The 20,432-nt window shown below is 44.5% G+C and overlaps 3 protein-coding genes across 3 annotated transcripts; 1 reads left to right on the plus strand and 2 right to left on the minus strand.

The window, feature by feature from the left end:
• Nucleotides 1-367: 367 nt before the first annotated feature.
• LOC108025381 (all trans-polyprenyl-diphosphate synthase PDSS1) lies at nucleotides 368-17,930 on the minus strand. Its single transcript, XM_017095854.3, has 8 exons — nucleotides 17,024-17,930; nucleotides 7,286-7,462; nucleotides 6,842-6,981; nucleotides 6,280-6,421; nucleotides 5,646-5,735; nucleotides 2,739-2,870; nucleotides 2,381-2,575; nucleotides 368-1,770 (listed from the first exon to the last, which is right to left on the minus strand). The coding sequence occupies exons 1-8, from the start codon at nucleotides 17,231-17,233 to the stop codon at nucleotides 1,549-1,551; spliced, it is 1,308 nt and encodes a 435-aa protein (XP_016951343.1). The 5' UTR covers nucleotides 17,234-17,930; the 3' UTR covers nucleotides 368-1,548.
• A 305-nt stretch (nucleotides 17,931-18,235) lies between these two features.
• Nucleotides 18,236-19,047, plus strand: LOC108025048 (39S ribosomal protein L32, mitochondrial). Its single transcript, XM_017095304.3, has 3 exons — nucleotides 18,236-18,388; nucleotides 18,444-18,683; nucleotides 18,740-19,047. The coding sequence occupies exons 1-3, from the start codon at nucleotides 18,304-18,306 to the stop codon at nucleotides 19,000-19,002; spliced, it is 588 nt and encodes a 195-aa protein (XP_016950793.1). The 5' UTR covers nucleotides 18,236-18,303; the 3' UTR covers nucleotides 19,003-19,047.
• Nucleotides 19,037-20,285, minus strand: LOC108025047 (methionyl-tRNA formyltransferase, mitochondrial). The gene is made up of 4 exons (XM_017095302.3): nucleotides 20,063-20,285; nucleotides 19,683-20,007; nucleotides 19,463-19,625; nucleotides 19,037-19,408 (listed from the first exon to the last, which is right to left on the minus strand). The coding sequence occupies exons 1-4, from the start codon at nucleotides 20,236-20,238 to the stop codon at nucleotides 19,044-19,046; spliced, it is 1,029 nt and encodes a 342-aa protein (XP_016950791.1). The 5' UTR covers nucleotides 20,239-20,285; the 3' UTR covers nucleotides 19,037-19,043.
• Nucleotides 20,286-20,432: the final 147 nt, after the last annotated feature.

Raw genomic sequence — 20,432 nt, forward strand, 5'->3', positions numbered from 1 at the left:
GGACATAAAATATATTTACTTTATATGGCCGGGAAAATTATGCCACGGCTGCCTTGACTTAACCTGATTCGTGATGTTTTGTTTTAATAAAACGAAGAGGAAAGTTGGGGCCACTGCAGCATTGCGTGCCATTAAATCCGGAACTTGTTGATGTTTTAAAATGAAAAGCTCTTGAGCATTACCCATTCGCAGGCGACTACCAAAATGTATTTGTTTGCCCCAATTTCCATGCCAGCCATGCCCGTCGCAACATAAAACTCTTTGGCCATGTCCAAACTATTTCACTAGGTCGTCAAGGCGGTTAATATGTTGCATGGCTACGGGGCACACTGCGCCTTGAAGGACGTGTGGAATATCCATCATACACTTTTTTGTTTTACAAAATCGAATTTTTATTCATCTCTTTAAGTATACAAATATCGTAATTACAAGTATCAATATCAACATCATTATCATCGTTTTGTCGTTCGCCCCTAAAACATGTGGGTAATCGTCTTTTCAGCACCCATTTTAATTGATCAACTGTCCAGGATAGGCACTCTCGCCCCTTTGGCTACAGTTTTAGTTCGTTTTCTCCTTTTCCCCAGTGTAGTGCTGTGGGCTGTAAAGGAGCCCAATGCTGTTCTCGTCAAAACTACACAAAAAAAAGAAACTTCGCTGACTGACTTATTGAGGTTGTGTTTATAAATTAAAATATAAACTTAAAGTAAATATGCTTTTTAGGCATTCCGAAATGGGGGTTTGTGGTTCGATTTTGTGTTTAGTGCTTATAAATTACTATTGCATTAGAAGCGGAGAAGAAAGTTTTAAAATTAAGACTGGGCAGCATTGTTTCACGTACAATCCTCATTACATTTCTTACAGAACATTATATTATGTGCATTTCATGCGCGAATGGTTCAAAATATTTTAGTTAATCCAGCTAAACTACGGGCTTTCCACTTTAAATTACATTATTGTGCGGTCGGAAGGGATTTGAAAAAAGAGTGCAGCAATATGACCATTGAACCATTTAGGCATGAAATGCCCTAGACAAGTATTTAATATAAAGTAAACCATTTATGTTATGTCCTTCCGGCATCGTATTATAAATATCCTTCTACACACTTGTTTTCTCTTTGTTGCATTTGACTAATAAACATTTCCCTTTATAAGTAGCTTCCTCTCAGTTGTTGCTCGGCTCGCAACCCCCTTCAATTTCTTTTATTTTGAAGAAATATTTGTACAATTTTCTCGTTTTTCTTATTGTTGGCCTTTTGCTCGCATTTCGCTCTCTCTCTCACTGTATAAATAAAGTTTCCGAAAAACATTGCATACAAAATTTGTTAAAAATTCATTGAACATCTCGTTATTATGTACAGCGAACGATGCCGTTTAGTGTGTGTTGATTGGGTTTGTTTATGCAATTATTTACAGTGTCAACAACAAATGCCTAAAAACTAAATAATAAATCTTGTTTACAAAGCCCGCTGGCTGAACAGAACTTAGTCGAAACATCAAGTGTGGCCTACATAACACTACTATATGTTAGGGTGCAGGGACGCGGCTCTACTTCATGCGGTTGATGACTAAGTCGGCGACCACCTGGAGGCCCTTCTGGTAGGGCGACTCCGTGAGCTCCTGGGCCAGCCGTATCGCCTCGTTGCAGTGCTTCTTGGCCAGGAACCGGGTCTGCTCCAGGCCGTGGGACTTGTGCACCAGCTCGAAGGCCCGCTCCACGTCGCCGGGCTCGCTGAAGCGCCGCATCACCATGGGGTTCAGCTCGGGGTACTGGAAAATATGAGGAAAGGCGTTAACATTATGCAGCTCTGACAGTATGCAGCTACGAAACGCCTTTTGAACGCACAGCACGCGTGCGCAGCCGCGGAATGCATAGCAAATGGGCATTGGTAATCGCTGGCAATCGAGCTACAGATCCACCGGTGCACCTAGCCAACCAGCCAGCTAACCAACCACCCACCCACATGACATCATCACACCTTCGCCGCCGACACCATGAATTCATCATCGGCGGGAAGCCACTTTGGATGCAAAGCAAACGGAAAACTGGACAAAGAGACATCTCAATCTAGCTTATTGGTGCACAGTGAAAAAATTTCAACAGTTTGCAGTACTCATTGGTAAAATAAACAATAAATTACCCCTTTATTAAACCAATAATAGCTATGACTTGATTTAAATCATCTGAATAGAAGCCAAAAAGTATGCAATAATATATTTTTAGTCGACATTTAAAGACCGAAATTTTATAGTTTCTAGAAGCATTTTAAATTGATATAAAGCCCGTAAACTAGGGCGTTTTTAGTTTTCTCCCTGTGCACAAAATCTATTGGCAAGCCAATGAGGAAGCATCAAACGGATTCCCAGACTCCACACTCACCTTTTCGCATGCAAAGAGAACGGGGGCGGTGGCCAATCCCAGTTTCAGATCCGCCGCCGTCGGCTTGCCCATCTGCTCGGTGGAGGAGACAAAGTCCAGCATGTCGTCGACCAGCTGAAAGGCCAAGCCAATGTTGCGTCCATACTGGAAGGCCACCTCGGCCACGTTGTCATCGGCCTGGGCGATCACGGCGGTCTGCAGGAGAGCCGGAGAAACAAGTGGGTTCAAGATCAGTTGGAGTCGCAGGGGGATTGGGAACAATGTCGCGAGACTGCGTGCAAACTAATTGCCGGATTAAGCGGCTCGGGTCCGCCAAGTGCCAATTTTTAATGGTTGCATGATGGTAATGAGTACTCACCGCCTTCAGTGCATTGGCGATCAGCGATGCGGTCTTCCTGTATGTCTTGGTCAGGTAATGGGCGAAGCGCTCGTTCTCCGTTTCCCTTGAGCCCAGCTGCATGAACTCGCCTTGGACCAAATCGGTCAAGATCTGCAAGAGATTACGGACAATGCGTCATAAATATGTCACTGGAAGCGGCTGGGGAAATGGTTATGGCTTCGATTGTTCTCGCTTAGGGTTTCCCCTCGAAGATGAATGGGTAGTTACGCAATTCGCAATGCCCCCTGTACACTGATAAAAAGGTAGCCCATTATAATATAAAGAAAACTATAATAATATTTTAACATCCAATTTTTGTACGCGCAAATATAGGAAAATTCATCTAAATGTGTTTAAAGGTATGCTTCCATACATTTTTGCTGCATACTTTTAGGCACCTTTTGGGACATTAAATTTTTTTACGATTTTTTAAGACCCTCTTAAGTTATGTTTTTTTCTTCATTATGTATAAATATTATAATGATTTAATTCCCATATAAAATCGACTCGCTTTCCTTGTATAAAAACGTTGATACGCTCGGGTGTGTGTAACTTCCGCTTGGCTGAAAGCCCAAATGCAAATGGCAAATACAATCGTGCCAAATAAATCCGGCAAACAAGATTTCATTCAGATCTCCATAAGAAGCTGAATTTTTTGGCTATCGCCGCTTCTGTTTGCCCATCAATTGTCCGGCACCACGCCCTTCGATTCGCCTTCAAATAGGCATTTTCATTGATTCGGCCACAAAAAATCACAGGCACTTGTGAAAATCTTTGGCAAACAATCGTGGGCGCTGAAAAATGGCGGCTTCCAAGGAGCTCAAGGTGATTTGGCCATAGCTGGCCAATAGTTTCTGGCCGGCCAAATTCCTCGGACCACTGCTGGACTTTCAATGTTAATTAGCACTGACAAAAACGCCAGCTACAAGTGCGTGAGCTCCAACAACTTGGCCAACAAGTGCATTGGAGCCACAGAAATTAACACAATGCCGCCTTTTAAGCAGCTAAATGAGAGCAAGTGCTGCAGCCAGCGGAATCGAGTGCAGTTTGGGAAAACATAATATGGTTAGCCTCGAAACCACTTTGCAAGGCTCTTATTTTGGTATTTTCTTCTTGACTCGCCCACTTCCGACAAGGGGAAGTTACTTTCAGGGGGCTTTTGGTTACATAGAAAACAATTCTGAGCTAAATTGTCAATTGCCGGATAATGTCTGGGCTTTTCCAAGGGCGTTGAAAGCCTTAACTGTCTGGTTTAGCCCAAAACGCAGAGATAGTCATAAATTGGCTTGATTGAAAGGCAGACGGACATTCTACCCATTTTGTTAATGCCATCCGACGTCTTAGATACCGCTGATTTTATTCAGACACGTGCGCAGAATATCTAATATGAAAAATCTGACAAACATGTGCCGAAGGTTGTGGATTTACTTAGATGAAAGAAGCAGGCAAAAAGTCGCCTTTAAATAAAAGACAAAATGAGTTTGATGAATACAAAGAAGAAGTTCAAAACTATTCTGGTTCCTTTCGCCAAAATTTAAATTACAACAACAGAACTGGTAACGAGTATCTTAAAGAACTCATATTTATTCAAGACTCTATTAAAGCCAATTTGAAGAGCGTGTAAAGTTGTGCTGACGTTCATGGTTATATTCCACAGCTCGGAGAAATTTGAATAATAGTGGAGACCAGTCGGAGCTGTTTGGCTTAGAACTAGTTTCCGAGACGAATGACCTCACGAGCGCGAAGAAAGTTTCGTTTTGGCGGGGTCAAAATGTTTGGAATGCAAATGAGCCGCATTACGCGGGCTGCGATAGATACACGGGCCGATATCAGGCCCAGATTGAGGTAATGAAATGAACAAATAGCCGGGATAAGTGTCTGGGCCGCACCCCGGGCCATCTTCGGTCCACAGGCCAACCCTCAGGTGTTACGCATGTTTTTTGAGTTCGCGAATTGAGAAAACGCCGAATGTGTAACCCAAAAACGTAGGCAAGCTCACTGTGTTTGCTTTGGTTATTAACTTGGCCGCTCGATTGTGTAAATATGCGGGGAAGAAGCTGGCTTTGAAGAGAGATTGAGATCGAGATCGAGCCTCGGAGCCACCTCTGGGTTTGCAGGGCGGCAGATCTAGTTTCACTCTCCATCGAAAGTGAAATTGGCAGGTGTGACTAATTTGAAACTCATAGAAACCGCTTGGGGCAGGGCCGAAAAAGCCATGAAATATCGCGGCGGAATGTCGGCTCTTCCCACCTGCGGGAATCACAAGGACACGGATGCGAAATGTCGGAACATGAAAAGTGAATGCCGCTGCAGTAAAGTTTCTCGAACTCTGGCGAAGGGCAAACCTTGGGGAACCCAACTTTCAGGGACGCAGGAAGTGGCAGGCCACGTTGATTTGTGCCCCATTAAAATTGGCAACTGGTTTTGGGACCGGGAAGTGGTTTCCCCGCAAAGGGAACGAGCAACTTTCATAATTTAAGACAAAAGTTCCCCAGTGCTAAATCTGGCACCCGACCTGATTACGTACTTTCTCAAATACAATTACCCATGGGTTTGTTCCTATGAACAGTGATAGTTCCTCAGAATCCGGGAGTTTTGTTCTCCACCATCCAAATACCCGGGTATTGTTTGTGTTTGCCTTGCCAATTTACTAGCAGCATAAAATGTGCGAAGTACCTGGTAAGTTCTGAAGCTGTTTGTTTTAGGTGGCGAGTGCAAAAACCTCTGAAGTATTTGCTAGAGCTTAGAGTTTGCGTAGAGCTATTTCGGTAAGATGATCAACGGGGGTTTAAGGTGATAGTAAATCATTAAATGTGTATATTTATATTTAATTCCCCAAGTTAAGACCTCTATTAGTCATATCCTTGAAGTGCAATGCTTTCTTACCTGACTCAGCACGATCGTCACATCGTCGCTGCGCAGACGAGCTATCATAATCGAGGCAATCGAGAGGATGTAATCACCAGCCATTGTGACCTGCAAAAGCGATGGGACATGGTCAGAAACACGGGCCACGACAAAAGATCGGCCAACACAATCGCCGGAGGACAGTTGTGTGTTGCAAGAGCCACAGCCAGCGGCAAGACGGCGTGAAAACAATACAAAGCCCGACCGACACACGTATGACTAAGACGATCAGAGACAAGAAAATACCGCTTCTTGTGAAGATTGGATTGGATTAATTTATGCATTTTAATTTGAAGACGTGTGTCGAAAGGGAACTGCAGCTTCGAGGTGTTTGGGTCCATTATTGAGGCCCATGAAGAGGCATCGCCATCCGATTTGAGGCCTTTCAAATGATGCAAGATGCCCAGCTGTTGACAAAGTCAATAAACACTTCGAATCGAAATACGCAACAAATTGATGTCAAAGTCAGACTTTGGGCTCAATGATTGCTGCTTGGTTGCCGAGCGACTCTGGGCGCGTGTTTGGCTGGGTTTGTGTGGCCAGGGCAAACATCGGTGGCACCAATGGCTGCATATCAGCACATCACACATGGCTTCGGGTAAATGGGTCTTACCTTTTTATGGTTCCAAAGAGCGTTCACGCTGGGCTTGCCGCGTCGGAAGTCCGACTGATCGATGACGTCGTCGTGGACCAAGCTGGCCGAGTGAACCATCTCCGAGAAGAGGGCGATCTGTCGCTGCTTGTGCACTAATTGGCTGTCAAGGCGATGGGAAGATGTGATTTAGATTTGGGTGAAGCTACACCTACATATTTTGCAATTTACGAGTGTTTGGATTTGGCCGAAATGCGCACATTTCGCAAAGCCTTGCTAATTATCTACACTCGTCTACCCAGCCAACTTGGCGTATTCCTATCTTTCATATGTATCAAACTTAAATTTTATATTTTCCATATGACAATCAAGAAGTATTTTAAAAAGTATTAAATATTTATAGTAGGAACCCCTTAACTGACCATAATTGCTATGAATATTTTGAAGCAAAAGCTTAAGCAGCGGCAATCAAACTTTATGACTCCTTTTATACTGCTCTTAACGTCTTGACAAACAAATTAATAAATAGCCTATATAAGACATAACGATCGTAATCCTGCTGTTAATCGCCCTGTAAACTCACTGTGACTCGTTGTTCAGGTGATAGTTTATCGCCTTGGCCATCAGCATGGTGACCATGGGTCGCAGCGCCTTTCCCTGGCCATCGAAGTAGTAGCTGGCAATAGTGTCCAGCTCTGGCTGGGATGTCCCCGACTTCAGCAGCTGAAAGGCAGATAAAGGAACGAGATAGAACATTAGTCAAGCCCACTTTGGTTGTTCCGGCTCAAGTCTAGAAGCTGGCCTAAATTAGCAAATATTTGTGTTCTGAAGCGCGAGATAAAAAATCCCCGGCTTCGTTCGAGGAAAAAACCATATAAACAGTGACGTTTCCCTAAAATCTGAATGGAATTTATAGGTGCTACAAAGACTGGTTCAACACGATTTACTTTGATATATTAATGATGGTCAAGACACCAAAATAGTCTAAAGTGGTTTACTTTCCTAGCATTAATAGTTCTGTACTTACATATCTCACGTCGTCGTAGAAGTACTTGAGGTCGTCGTCGAGTATGATGTAGGGATCGATCTGGAACTCCCTCACTGGACCGGCTGGCTGCTGTGTGTGGACCGAGCTGTGCTGTCTCACACTCGGCTGGGAGCTCTGGGAGTACTTCAGGCTGTGGCTGCACTTGTGGGGACTTTGCTGCAGGTCGGAAAATCACAAGAACGGTTAGCAATTTCGGGCAAGTGCTGCAATTACTAACAAAGTGTGAATAATGGGGGGCGCACAAGTCACTTAACAACTTTCAATTGCGGCGAGTGCCACGACTAACGAGTTTCGCCTTGCCCGCCAGCGCGTTTGCGGCCTCCGGCTTAGCCGAAAAACTAATAACTGGAAAATTGCAGCAGTTTTGGGCTGAAACCGCCCGCAAATGGCCAACTAATTGAAGTCAATTGTTTACGCCCTCGCGCGACTCTTGACCTTGTCGCCAAATTGCGAGCTGTTAAAGCCGCAAATCTATTTGTTACTGAGACAAAAGACAGCAACACGCGCTGCCAAATTGCCGGGTAAAACATTTTGGCAACAAAAGAAATGCCTCCATTTTCCAAACAAAAATTAAAGGATTCAATATACATTTTGGGTTTAATAAATAGCATGCTAAACACATTTTTTAATAGAGTCCATGTGGTTTTAATATATTAAATATTAGTTAAAATTATATCCCCCCTTTTTTCTACTATCTATATATCTATCAATCTTACTACCCTTCTACCCATCCATCTATCCATATGTCTATCTATATTTTCCAGTGCACTGCCCGTGATTTGATTTCCTTCCAAAGGCATTTGTGATGCCATTATGCAATGTGTGGCTTTGCTCGCTTCTTGTGCAGCCCGTCAACTAGTCGTCCAATCAACCAGTCAGCCACTCAGTCTGTCAATATCAGCCGCACACACGCTGGCATGGGCATGATAACATGTAAATTCGATGTTGCCAGCTGTCGGCGAGATATTTGGATAGTCGGATGTTTGGCCCGGGTGTGGCGGCGGATTACGCGGTGACCCACTTGTAGCCCCCAGATCCTGACTTGGGCCAATGACCACCACTCACCGCCCTTGGCAAACGATCTCCATCCGCATCTTCTGCAGCCTCATCGCCACCGTCATCAGCTGTGGTCCCCCACACGTGTGGGTTTTCGGGGGCCAAACTGGTTCGGTTTTCGGTCTTCAGGGGCCCACGGCATCGTAAAATACCCAAACAAATTGTTGACCATTGAAAAGAGCTTGTAATGACCCAGTTTCATATTAATATGTGTCATAAACATCGGCCCGGGCTTAGCTCTGCTTTTGGCGAGTAGAAAGCGAGCCCAGGGTCCGGGGGCTATTACAAAATCGAGGCATCACAATTTACAGCAGCAGCCGGAAGAAACCCAATTAAATGCGAGGCGAGCGCGGCAACTTTCGTTTTCAATATGTGCGCCAAATTAAAATTAGTTGATAATATTTGCAAAGGCCAAAAGATACTGGCAAGTGAGCGAAACAAAGCCGCACTGCCATTTCTTTATGCGGAACGTGCAGAAATGCATTTAATTGTGGCTATTTCGAGCTGGCCGCATACGTTGAATGACTCTTAAGCGTTGTTAAATGGTTTTTACAGCTGGTGCCCACGAAAGCCGAACGGATTTTTAGTGTCTTAAGCCCCTAAGCCCGATGAACTGCCTGCCGTTGGCAGCTTGGCTGTGTTACGGATCTAATGCGCATTGGTAAGCCAGGTCAACGATCTGCGCTTCGATTCTGGGTGTCTTAATCTCGATTTTATGTGCATTTCACTAGCCAAATTTACATTCCAGGCTTGCGATTTTGTTGCGTGCTCAAAACCAAAAACAGAGGCTCTTAAGGTAACCACATAGGAAGTAGACTCTTTCGTTGCACTTGGCTGCTGAAGACGAACCGAGGACTTTGACTCAGTTTTTACAATGTGGTATACTTCGTGATCATGGAAGGAAGTGGGGAGAGGTCTAGAAAAGTCGAGATTGTGATTGGGAGTAGGTGGAAACTCTAATTTCAATGGTTTTTAGGGTTTAAGTTTAAATTGAAAATGATAAAGTGGTATTGAAAGGGAATTTCATCAACAATTTGCAATCATGTTCGAGTCTTTGTTTCATGGCTAAAATATTTGTTTAACCCTGAAGCCAAATGCAAATTGATCTCCTCCAAATTCGAGGCTTTTCAAGATGTGGAGTCCGGGTTGCAAGATTATCTCGCATCGGTTGATAAGGTTAAACCGCAATTAGCCTGGCGCAATCCAACACTCCGAGATATCCAGTTTAACCTCCTTTTGGCCCACATGCAATGCGGCCACAAAAGAGGAGCCGCCACAATTGGCCAGGCAACTTTCACATCGATTCAAGAGGAAATAATAATAATGATCTCCTCGGCAACAATGCGGCAAATAATTTACTTTTATTTGCTCAGCAGCCGGCGGCGCCTCTGCCAATTTTCATTTAAATACGCCCGTTTTCGGAGTCATTAATTTAATTGTGGAAAAACAGAAGAAACGGGCGCAGCGATCAAAGCAATTGCAGCATTTGGCGGAGTGTGCAAAAATCGACAAGACAAGTGCCAAAAGCAGACAAACAAAACTGGAATTTTCGCCGCAGGGCGCTCCCACGACATAATCCCCTCCAGATACCAACCGAAGCATCCAATTCGGTCCAAAACCCATCCCACTCGAGGTCCTCAGCTGAAGATGTGGACAATTAACGGCTGAAAGTATTTAACCACTTTCGAGTGCCAGGCCAAGCTCGCGCTGATTGATGTCTGCTTTGATTGAAGGCCCAGCAAACGGGGATGTTGCAACATCTTGCATTGCTTACTGACGGCTACGACTCACTTTTGTGGGGAGCCTCCTCATTGTTGTGATTTCTGCTCTTGTTTCTGCCCGGAATTCGCTCGGCTTTGTTTCTTGGCCATTTGTATGCCGCCTGGCTGGGGCATCATAAGCCATTTTTATTCAATATGGCAGTATGCGAGCACGCGAAACTCGACAATTGCCTTTGCATGTTGCTATTTTTATGGAGGCCGCCTCTGAGTACGAAAACTGTTAGCACCTGCGATTTAAAAACTGAACATGCTAAAAATTATTCAATTATAGCAATCAAGTTAACAAATTTATGCTCGCGCCGCACGGCGAAGAGAACAATTCAGCAGTTAACTGCTTACATTCAGTTATAAGTAAGTGCCTAACTGCTTACATTTATTTCTACATTAGTCGGCTGTAAGGTTGGATTATGCTTGAGCACTTAATTTGTTTACTGAATGTTTTTGAAGCAATTATTCTACTATAAGGACAGTTACCGAACTTAGAATGAAATGTGACATCAAACCATAGCGATGCTGAAGGTTCTCCTTTTCAATATTAACATAATTAAGTTATTTGTATAAGCTATTCAATATTTTTTTAACTTTCCCACAACTCCTCCGACCTTGCAAAACCCTTCTGCAGCAGTCGAATCTTTCCCAACAACTTTAGTTTCTTGTTTCTGGCCAAAAGAAATACCGCCGCCTTGATCGAACATGACAGGCCTTTGGTAGCGGAAGCGGCCAACAGCCAGGCATTGGCCAAAAGCGGACACAAGAGACCTGGCCAAGAAAGTGAGCGACTGAGGGCCGCGAAGACGAGGCTTTGGACTTACTTTCCCTTTTTGTCATCGCTGCTGTGCTTGTTTGCCACGGCTGACATAAGCCCCAGTTGGTGGGCCCAAACCGGGGCACGAAGGGGGAAATAGCGATTGGCTCTGTAATTTCTCCGTTCGATTTTAACCGCGGGAGCTTCTTCATTGGCCAAGTTCGCTGGCAAGTGGTTAACATGCGTGTTAACAACCCAGTGCGCACCGCAGGCAGCCCAGCTCAAGTGAGTGTGAATGCCGAGTGGCCGAGTGTTTGCCTCCTAACTGGGCAATTTGTGTTTGGCAAAGTGCTCATCGCGGCATTGAGAACGCTTCTGAAAATTCCCCTCAAACGATGCTGCAGCTCCAGTGGATAGCATAATCTGTTGGCATTATTTGCTAATGTCTCAATTGCGAATGCCATAATGCGTCACGGTTTCATTGCGATCGCAGTAATGCTCATTGGAGACGATGACAACTGCAATCGATTGACCAATTGGGGTCTGCGAATCACCAACAAAACAGCATAAATGGCCACAAAGTGGGACAGTTATGGGGAATCCCGAAGAGCATTCAATTATGTGGTTCAAATAATGTGGGTTCACAAAGACATTGTCGTGGAAATCACTTAGATATTCACTTGATAATGAAAAATGTAACAGAAGAAGGCTTTCCTTGCTGAACATGCCAAGTCGATACCCCCATCACTGCATTTTCCGCCTAATGAGTTGTCATCCCAAAAGTGGACGCACTGAAAATGATTTTTCATTTACTAATTGCCATAAACTTGATTTCCGATCCAGTTTAGCCGGGGCATTTTCCGCAGTCGTATATCAGAGGCAATCGAATCGAACCTCTCGGAATTCCCGCGCTCACTTTGGATATTGCGCAATGGCGATTTACAATTGAAATCAGTGCGTGCCTGGCCAACGCGGCGGCTGCGTGATATTTGGCTGTGGAGGCGACTTAAAACGCTGCCGAGGCAATAGCGAATGCATTTTTAAACGCCTCAACATCCAAGCGATTGTAAAACGCCGAAAAGCGCGAAGCCTGTGAAAACCGTCTGGGAGCCCAGAAATATTGCAGCCCACCGTAATTTCTGGAGGTGTCAGTGTGCAGCTGGTAATTATAACAATCTGTCAAAAGGCAAAGCACTAAAATGCAGCCAAATTTAAGGTTCGCCGCGGAAAGGCAACTGTTTTTGCAGACAAATTGGAAACCTGTTAGTGGTGGAAAACCAGAAAATTCAAGTTTATCCTGCACTGGCGGCTTTGGGTGTAAATCAACCCAAAAAATTACATAAAAAGCGCAGACGCAGACGGGGAAAAAACAAAAATTTCCGAAATGCAAACTGCAATGCGACGCGTGCCGCCAATAAATGCAAATCTAATTTTTCGTTTTAATTTCTGGCCAAGGGGTTTCGAAATGCGCAGCCGTAAGTGTGGAAAACATTTAACCAAATTCCAATGCTAATCAGGTGAAACCAGACCCTTGGCCAAATAAAAGAGCCCAGATTGGCGTCAGAATGCAGGGGCAGGCATTTTGAACAAGTGAGCCAATCAGTGTGGGAAACATATGCAGACGGCGCCCCCCGATAGTCAAATTTATGGTAATCACTGATAAAACATCAATGAGTGTAAACCGAACGCCCAAGAGGCAGTCGAGTCCACCACTGAGCGACATTGATGAAATGCGAGGCTGACGGCTGGTCAGACTGGGCTTTGCTTTGGGCCGGGTTATGCAACTTGGTCAAAACTATGCGAACCAAACTTGCTCCACCGCCCAACACCGCTCCCTTTGCACTCAGAGAAAAAACAGGTCGATAGCGGTTGATATTTGTAGGTTGTGATCGAAGGTTCAAGACCCACAGCTATCCTAAACCTTTTTTTAAAATTTTTATTTTTTAGACATTATTATATATTATATATATTATTCTGATGAAAGAATCAGTTCATTTTTAACTTGGGTGTGGGTTCGAGTCCCACTGCTGTTCTACAATTTTTTTGTATTTTGTTTTTTAGATATTATTATTCTTTGTGATATTGCAGTCGAGAGTGAAAAGGGAACCGGGTTCGATAACCACTGCTATACTATAATTTTTTTTAATGCTACCTAGGTAGTAAATATATTATTATTCTTGTGTTATAGCCAGCTAGCATTCAAATTTACATTTTGAAACACAGTCACACGTACAACCACTTTATGGATCATCATTTCCCTTCGCAATTTCTCTCTGTGCAGGCGGCGGCGCTTCTTTTTCTGCTTTCAAATCGAAATCCGAAAATTTGTTGTTAAGGAAAACAACGCCGAAATCATTAACAGTTAACAGTCTTGGCGCGAAAGAGAGGCCGAGACCGAAGAAACCGAACCCGAAACCAGTTTAGGACAACAGACCAAACCAAAACGCATGCGTCTTTCTGGAATTGGGTCAGCAAGTACGGGCCGAAAAATACCAGAGCCAAGCCTCGGCGATCAAAGAGACCATTGCAGGTGTACGCTGGCCGTAGGACAGGTTGAACGAAAGTCAATCCGCTTAGGCAAGCCCGCATCCAATTTCCGAAGAGCCAATTAAGCCGCCAGCAAGTGCACATTAAACACAAATATTATACGGTCTGATAGAGAATATATCGGAGCGGGTTTTGGACTTCTTCTTGGAGGGCCGGCCACTCGGGCCTTGGGTCAGTGAAAGTGTTTTTGCAGAAACACAAAGCCGGAAATTTACGATATGACCATCTCGTTCATGCGACAGATGTATCTTCAGCAAATCTGCTACCTTTTGCGGGGCTGATGACTTTCTCACCAGGGGTTAACGAGGGAATTATTGCGGATGGCGAAGTATCATCTTGAGGAATGCGGGTTCAGAGGTTTTAATTGGGAAATATTCGTTGCCATGTGTGCCGAAGATAGCCTATTTAGTGAATGAACATGGAGCTAAGAGATTTTCGTTTACAAACTTCGATTTAGACTAATAAAGCCCATTCAAGTTTATTGAAATACCACAAATCACAGCTAATTTTATCGGGTATTGAGTTCGTGCCCGAATTTCTAAAATTTCAATGAAAACAGGTTGAGGTTCGGTTTCACTTTCACGAGACCGAACCCTCGCATGCAAATTAGACACGGGCGTGTAAGGCGGAGAATCGACGGAAATCAATCCCAAGTCCCCGATAAGTCGTCCAACTGTCCGCAGACTCTCTAATCTAACAGAAGAACCGATGGCCACCCATCGAATTCACACGCTGGCGTCAAAACGCTCCTCTTCGCTTCTCGCACTGGCAATGAAAGTGAAAAGCTTAGGGGCACTCGAAATCCCCTGGGCGGAAGAGGAGGAAAATGAGAAAATGATTTGGAAACTAATTCGAGGCAGAGATAACGAAGACTCCGAGCTGGCCAATCGGCTTCTTGCCAAATTCGTGTGGCGCATGTGGAAAGAGACTTCTTTTTGGCCGGTTTCTTTTGGCCAAAACAATGGAGAGCTCGGCGCAGCTCTTGGCAAATGAAGTGAAGAAGAAAGTCAAAGAAACCGTTAAAAGTGAATTTCTTCTACGACTGCTATTGCCGACTATTATTAGTTGGCGTTTTTTTCGGTTTTGGTTTTCAGTTTTCAGTTTTCGGTTTTCGGTTTTTGGCTTTGGCTGCGACGTGCGCTTTCTATTTGCGTTTTGTTTATTGTTTACCAATGATAGATGAACGTATCAGTTTCCAGGTGCTTGTTTTGAGCCGTGTGGATGTGAGCTGGGCATTCGACCAATTTGGCGTTGAGTGAATTTTTATTCGGTCCGAGAGGGGCAGCAAAAAGGTCTTAACAACCGAAATGCATAAATAATCCGATGACGGCAGCTGCATACCCAATTTGTTAAGCCTCTTCCAATAATATGTAATCGGGAGTGGCAAAGTGCATTTATTATGATTTGATTGGATTAATAAATACATTTTATATCGTTTTAGATTATAGTATGATGTACATAGCCACCAAGACGGAGGGGTAACACATGCTTACACATTTTTCGGGAGGCAATAGCAGCCGCCAGCCCTTGGATCAAGGTCTGCTTAACGAGTGTCAGAAGCGCGCATTAAAGTGAATTAACGAGCACTTAACCTTTTTCATATATAAGCCAGAGCTGGCCAAACGGCGGCCATATAAATACAAATAAATACATTTGAGCCAAGGCTGCCGCCGAAATAACCCATGCACAAGCTGCATTCGGCCCATTGCATTCGCAATGCTAAAGCAATTAGCCGCCTCCCCCGCGCAAAATGGGCTGGCTTAAATGGCGTGCCATAAAACAATAAACTAAATAGCAAATGTGAGAAACCGATGCACTAATTGCGGCCTATGCATTCATACATGCCTCCTTGAGCAGTAAGTTAGTAAGCAATTAAGCCGAAGGCGAGTGCTCGACCAGCCACTTCAATTAGAAGACAATTCCGAAGTTCCTTCTGGGTTTTTCCAGCCGACAACAAAGGCTCCCAGCACACAGCCTAGAGATATGTTTTTCCCCACAAATGTGGCCTAGCATGGAGAAGTAACTCCATAAAAATATAATGAGCTAGGTTATTTACGACCCTTTCGATGCACTCGGAGCGTCATTTGAGTACGAGGTGGCAGAAGATTACACGGATTTCAATCGCTTTATTTAGTACAGTACGCATCATAGTAAAATGTATCTAAAAGATGAGGTACATTTTACATACAATTTTAGGTGAGCAGCATTTGTTTTAACATTTCATTCCAACCAAGAAAAAACAATTACATTCAAAATGGTATATATACATCCCTGTTCTATAATACTTTGTTTACTCTGCGTCGCATCTACTGTACTAGTAATAGGCAGTAAAACCGATGAAATAGCAAACTGCTGATAGTGTTTCCTGGCTGATAAGGGAACACCAGTTCGCTTGTTTGACGACATACAGAACAGAACCCAAACCACTCGAAATATTACGTATACGACGCGGGCCACTGTCCAGCAAGAGTACAGTTTTGGGCGCCAAAATCGCAAAGCGGGCTATAAATATTGATAAATACGAGCAATAAACCAGAGCCCAATAAGCAACTGGCAAAATTGCATAACTCAGGGGAAAATGGAAAAACAAAGTAGGAAAAACACTGCAGACTAGCGACTTGTCAACGATATAAAAATAATGAATAATGACAACTACAGACAGACCAGAAAGAGACATAATTATCGGGCCAGAAAGAGAGGCAGATGAAAAACTTCACCTTGCAAAAATGCGGGGAAAACACATGGAAGCAGGAGAAAAACGGAGGGAAACAGAGGCGTTCGGCCAAATGGCAAAAATAAAAAGCCGAGGCACAATAATAAATAAATGCGCCCGCTTCCGCCAACAACAACACGGCGAATGCAACTGCAACTGTGGGCGCAACAAGTTGTTTTTCACGCTACTTGCACAAAAGCAATGGCCAACCAAGACCAAGAGCCAGCCACCAATTTCACTTTCATTTTCTTTTTGGCTTTGCAGCGAAGAAAAGAAAAGCGGACGGCAAAAGCCAAAGTCACGCAGACGCATTAGCGGCCAACAGTTTGGCTTTGCAGCCAGCGCAGCCAATGCACCCTGCACCGAGAAAAACGATGTCAAGTAGAAAAGTATTTTGCACTTTATTTCTGCTCAATGCGAAAAAATGTCACACTTCATTTACTTACTTAAGAAATAATGGTTCCGAGTTCAAAACCCACCCAATCAATTTAGCGAATTTGTAAGGCTTTTAGTACAAACTGTTTTACACTTCGATTTATCACAGCATAGAGTTCAACACCCGCTCCTACAAAATAATTTATTACAGATTAGACACGAACAAACTTTGGGCTCCAAAGCAAATGTAAAATATATTAATATAAACCTTTTGTAAACAGTTTTCGCCACAGTTTTTTTTCAAATCAACATTGAAAATAAAAGCATTTTTTTTTTAATAAAATAATTTCTTTTAACGAGTTTTAAATGCCAACAAAATCACACTTGTATTAAAAAAACGTGTGCAGTTGAAAGTGTCTTTAGTGACTTGTTTTTAATCCGATCAATCAAACACAATCAAATTAAATTAAACATTTTCCCCCGTGCGCCAATGAACTCACCAGCAGATCGGGGTAATCCTTGCCCATGCTGAAGCTTAATCCGTGGCAGAGGCGCAAGGCCTGCTGCTGCACCCTGGGTGGGCTGAATCCCGTGGAGAGGGCTGGGGCCGTGGGTCCCGGGCGGGATCCCAGCAGCTGGTAGAGCAGCTTGTGCGCCTGCTGGCGACGCGAACCGCACACGACGCGACCGGAAGTGCTCAAGCAGGCCATTTTAGTCGCTTTATTGGTCAAGATATTGGTTACTTTGATTTGTTTGCTCGGGTTTCCCTGGGGAAGGACTTATAGCTTCTTGATCGAGACACAGGCACAGAATTCAACAGGTGAACGGCATTATAGAGGGTGTTTTGTTTGTGTTTTCGAGGCAGGATCGCAGGATTGAAAGCGCGCGGTTTCGGGTTCTCGGTGTTTCGGGATCTACTGGCGATTTTCGAGGCGGCAGCGAAGCGCGGTTTGCTTGCGTTTGGCTTCAGCAGCTCCAGCGAAGTGTTTTCGCTTTTTGTGGACTTTTGAATCGATGCGCGTGCGCGCCGTCAGGTGTGGTGGGTATCGGGGCCGAGCGAGTGTGGTGAAGTTGGGTTCGGGCTGAACTTGAAGTGGTTCAGATTGAATTGAACGGCGGTTGGCCACGCGGTTTTGCAGTCACTGGAGGACGGGGGCTAGGATGACCCCTGTGTTTACCCGTGGGTCACACTACTTGCAGGGCTATGTCCGGAATTCGACTCCTGTCACGAAGGTCACTCGGCCTGGCCGCCACTACCGTCCACCGCCCGCCAGTGTCCTCATGTTCCGCAGCTTCTCGGCCACTCGAAGATCCCACTTTCAGCACGTTTTCCCTCCCAGGAAATAGTTTTTATTTGACTCGCACGCAATTTGCACTTTTCACTACTTTATTTTGACGTAACAGTGCGGAACAGCTGCTGCGAACAGCTGTTTAGGGTTGCAACGTGCGCGGTGTCGCAAGGCGGCCGGCTGAAACGTAACGCTAGGGATGGGCGACGTAAGTGGGTGGTGGCTGGTACATTTGCAAAGGAAGTTCTTAAATCAATAAAATAATATTTATTGACGAAATGTGCTTAAAAAATATCCCGCACTGATGTGTGACAAGAACATTTATCAAGGTCATAATGAAATATCTTAAAACATTCTTAAACATGAGGCATAGGTATCGTGCCTCTCTTACGTTACTTGTTTGCTTAGACGTACATATCGATAAAACAGCTGCCTGATATTGCGCATCTCCAATCACGTTTACGTAAATCCAAAAATATTGGAGGTCCAAAATGTCTAGGAATTTGTTTTTATCAATTACAAACTTCATCAGGAACGTGGAGCGCCTGTTCCTGCCACATGGAGGACATCCGCCAGGTGAGGACTACTACCCCAAGTTGAGATTACTTTGACTAACCATTTACTTGCACAGCGCTGGCAATAGCCGGTTTTCAGCACGAGCACAGCCAGAAAACCTCCCCGGAGTTCAGTTTGAAGCAGCTCATCGGCGATGGAATGCTGTGGGCCGTTCCAAAACACAGGAGATCTGTGGAGAAACGCTTGAAACGCAAGTTTGGCTACCCAGAATACAACTGGAAGCCGCTGAGGGAGAAGAGGAACATCCGGTCCTGCTTGCAATGCGGTCATGACTACGAAATGGGGGTCCTATGTCGTAAGAAGCTCCGCAGCCCTATATCTATACAATCTTTATCACTTTTCTATTTCCAGCCTTCTGCTACCAAAAGGTCCTGAAGGAAACAGAGCTCATGCAGTCCAAAATCCAGGAAACACTGGGCTTACAGCCAGTGGATAAAGAGGTCATTGTTCTCTACGAAGGCGAAAAGGCAGAGCAGTCTTCGGATGATCTGAAAAACAAGCGCATCGTGGAGATGAAGAAGCCCCGACCCATGTGGTTCACCAAGAATCTGCTCCAGAAATCCACGCAGCAACTGTCCGAAACCAAGGAGGTCAAGCCCTCGGATTTGGCCTAGATATTAAGCCTCCTTTGTGCATTAAATCACCAACTTTGTTATCAATTTCTCGCTAGTTTATTGTCGGTGAACTCCAAGGACCGGGCTTGCTTCAGGAATCCGTTGTTAAAGTCCTGCGCACTTATGGGTTTTCTGCCCTCCACGCGTAGTTGAAGAACTTCTATTTGACTTTTCTGGGCACATCCTATCAGCAGGGATCTCCGCTTCCTTTGAAAGCTAAAAGCACCCGGTTCTTGGACTACCAGTGGCTTTTCTGGCAACCTTAGCTCCAGCAGCTGCACTTGCTTGCCCATAAAACTGGTGGTAAGGTGTTTGTAGCCATACAAAGCTCTGTGGCGGGTGTATATATCAAAGGCACTGAGCTCTGACCAGGTAATCTCTGTGATTTTGTTGGTGATCTTGGGAGCTGAGGGAATATGGGGTTTCAGTAGGTTCTAGAGTTGTTTTTGGTATACTTTACCATAGCTGGCACTTGTATTATCTTGGGGCTTGGCTTCCTTCAGTCTCTCTGACAGGTTGTTGACTGTATCCACAAGTAAATCAGCTCCTAACAGGGCCAAAGACGCATGCAGTTCCGGCATGAGGACATCGGGCTTAATGGCCACTTCTCGCTGAGCTAGAATCTAAAATATAACCTCTTAATGGTAACTTCTATAGGAAAAAGTTAACCAACAACTTACAGCGCCTATATCAAACTTATGTGGTTCGATTTTCATGATGGAAACCCCTGTTCTGGTATCCCCCTTCATGATGGCGTATATTATAGGTGCAGCCCCCCGCCATTTGGGCAGCAGACTAGCATGGACATTGATCATTCCATTGGGGAATCCATTGATGATACTGGCGGGTATCAGGTGGCCAAAGGAAACCACTACACCCAGATCGTACTTGGAGCACTCAGAGGGTTCTATGGGCCACTTTTGCAGGGGAAGTTTCTCCTTTTCCGCATAACTTCTCACACAATTGGCGGGACTCTTGAAGGACGTAACAACACCCAGGCGGTCACTGAGGATAAAAAAGTTAATAAACTAAGTAATATATATAGTTTACAACCATTCACCTGCAGTTCTTGTGCAGCGCCTGCAAGCTGGGCAACGAAAAGTTGTCGGTGCCGAAAAACAGAATTTTGGGTGGGTGGTATGTTGCATTGCAGCGCTTTGCAATCGGGCTTACATTCTGCCACACTTTTCTCTTATATTTATAAAAGTTATTAACTAAACTCGCGCCGCAAAGCATTGGAAAATATGTTGGATAATAAGCCGCGTAAACAAGAACAGCTGTTCGCTACGTACACGGCTACTCCGCCAAATAACGTAACAAAAAACTGAAGTACAGTGAACACTCCGTCAAGAAAAGTATCGCTGTTGCTAGTATATTTTCCCTGTCTTGTGCCTTTTAAAACTGCTTGATTGATTGATATCCGTCTCATA

This window comes from Drosophila biarmipes, chromosome 3R, assembly GCF_025231255.1.
Source record: "Drosophila biarmipes strain raj3 chromosome 3R, RU_DBia_V1.1, whole genome shotgun sequence".
Classification (NCBI taxonomy): Eukaryota; Metazoa; Arthropoda; class Insecta; order Diptera; family Drosophilidae; genus Drosophila; species Drosophila biarmipes.

Coding starts and splice junctions, on each gene's coding strand:
- LOC108025381 (XM_017095854.3), bottom strand. CDS start 17,233: ATGGCCTGCTTGAGCACTTCCGGTCGCGTCGTGTGCGGTTCGCGTCGC. Junction 6,422..6,841: donor CACCTGAACAACGAGTCACA/GTGAGTTTACAG, acceptor TCGCCTTGACAG/CCAATTAGTGCACAAGCAGC. Junction 2,576..2,738: donor TCGCCAATGCACTGAAGGCG/GTGAGTACTCAT, acceptor GCTCTCCTGCAG/ACCGCCGTGATCGCCCAGGC.
- LOC108025048 (XM_017095304.3), top strand. CDS start 18,304: ATGTCTAGGAATTTGTTTTTATCAATTACAAACTTCATCAGGAACGTG. Junction 18,389..18,443: donor ACATGGAGGACATCCGCCAG/GTGAGGACTACT, acceptor TTACTTGCACAG/CGCTGGCAATAGCCGGTTTT. Junction 18,684..18,739: donor CGAAATGGGGGTCCTATGTC/GTAAGAAGCTCC, acceptor TTCTATTTCCAG/CCTTCTGCTACCAAAAGGTC.
- LOC108025047 (XM_017095302.3), bottom strand. CDS start 20,238: ATGCTTTGCGGCGCGAGTTTAGTTAATAACTTTTATAAATATAAGAGA. Junction 20,008..20,062: donor GCGCTGCACAAGAACTGCAG/GTGAATGGTTGT, acceptor TTTTATCCTCAG/TGACCGCCTGGGTGTTGTTA. Junction 19,626..19,682: donor ATAAGTTTGATATAGGCGCT/GTAAGTTGTTGG, acceptor GTTATATTTTAG/ATTCTAGCTCAGCGAGAAGT.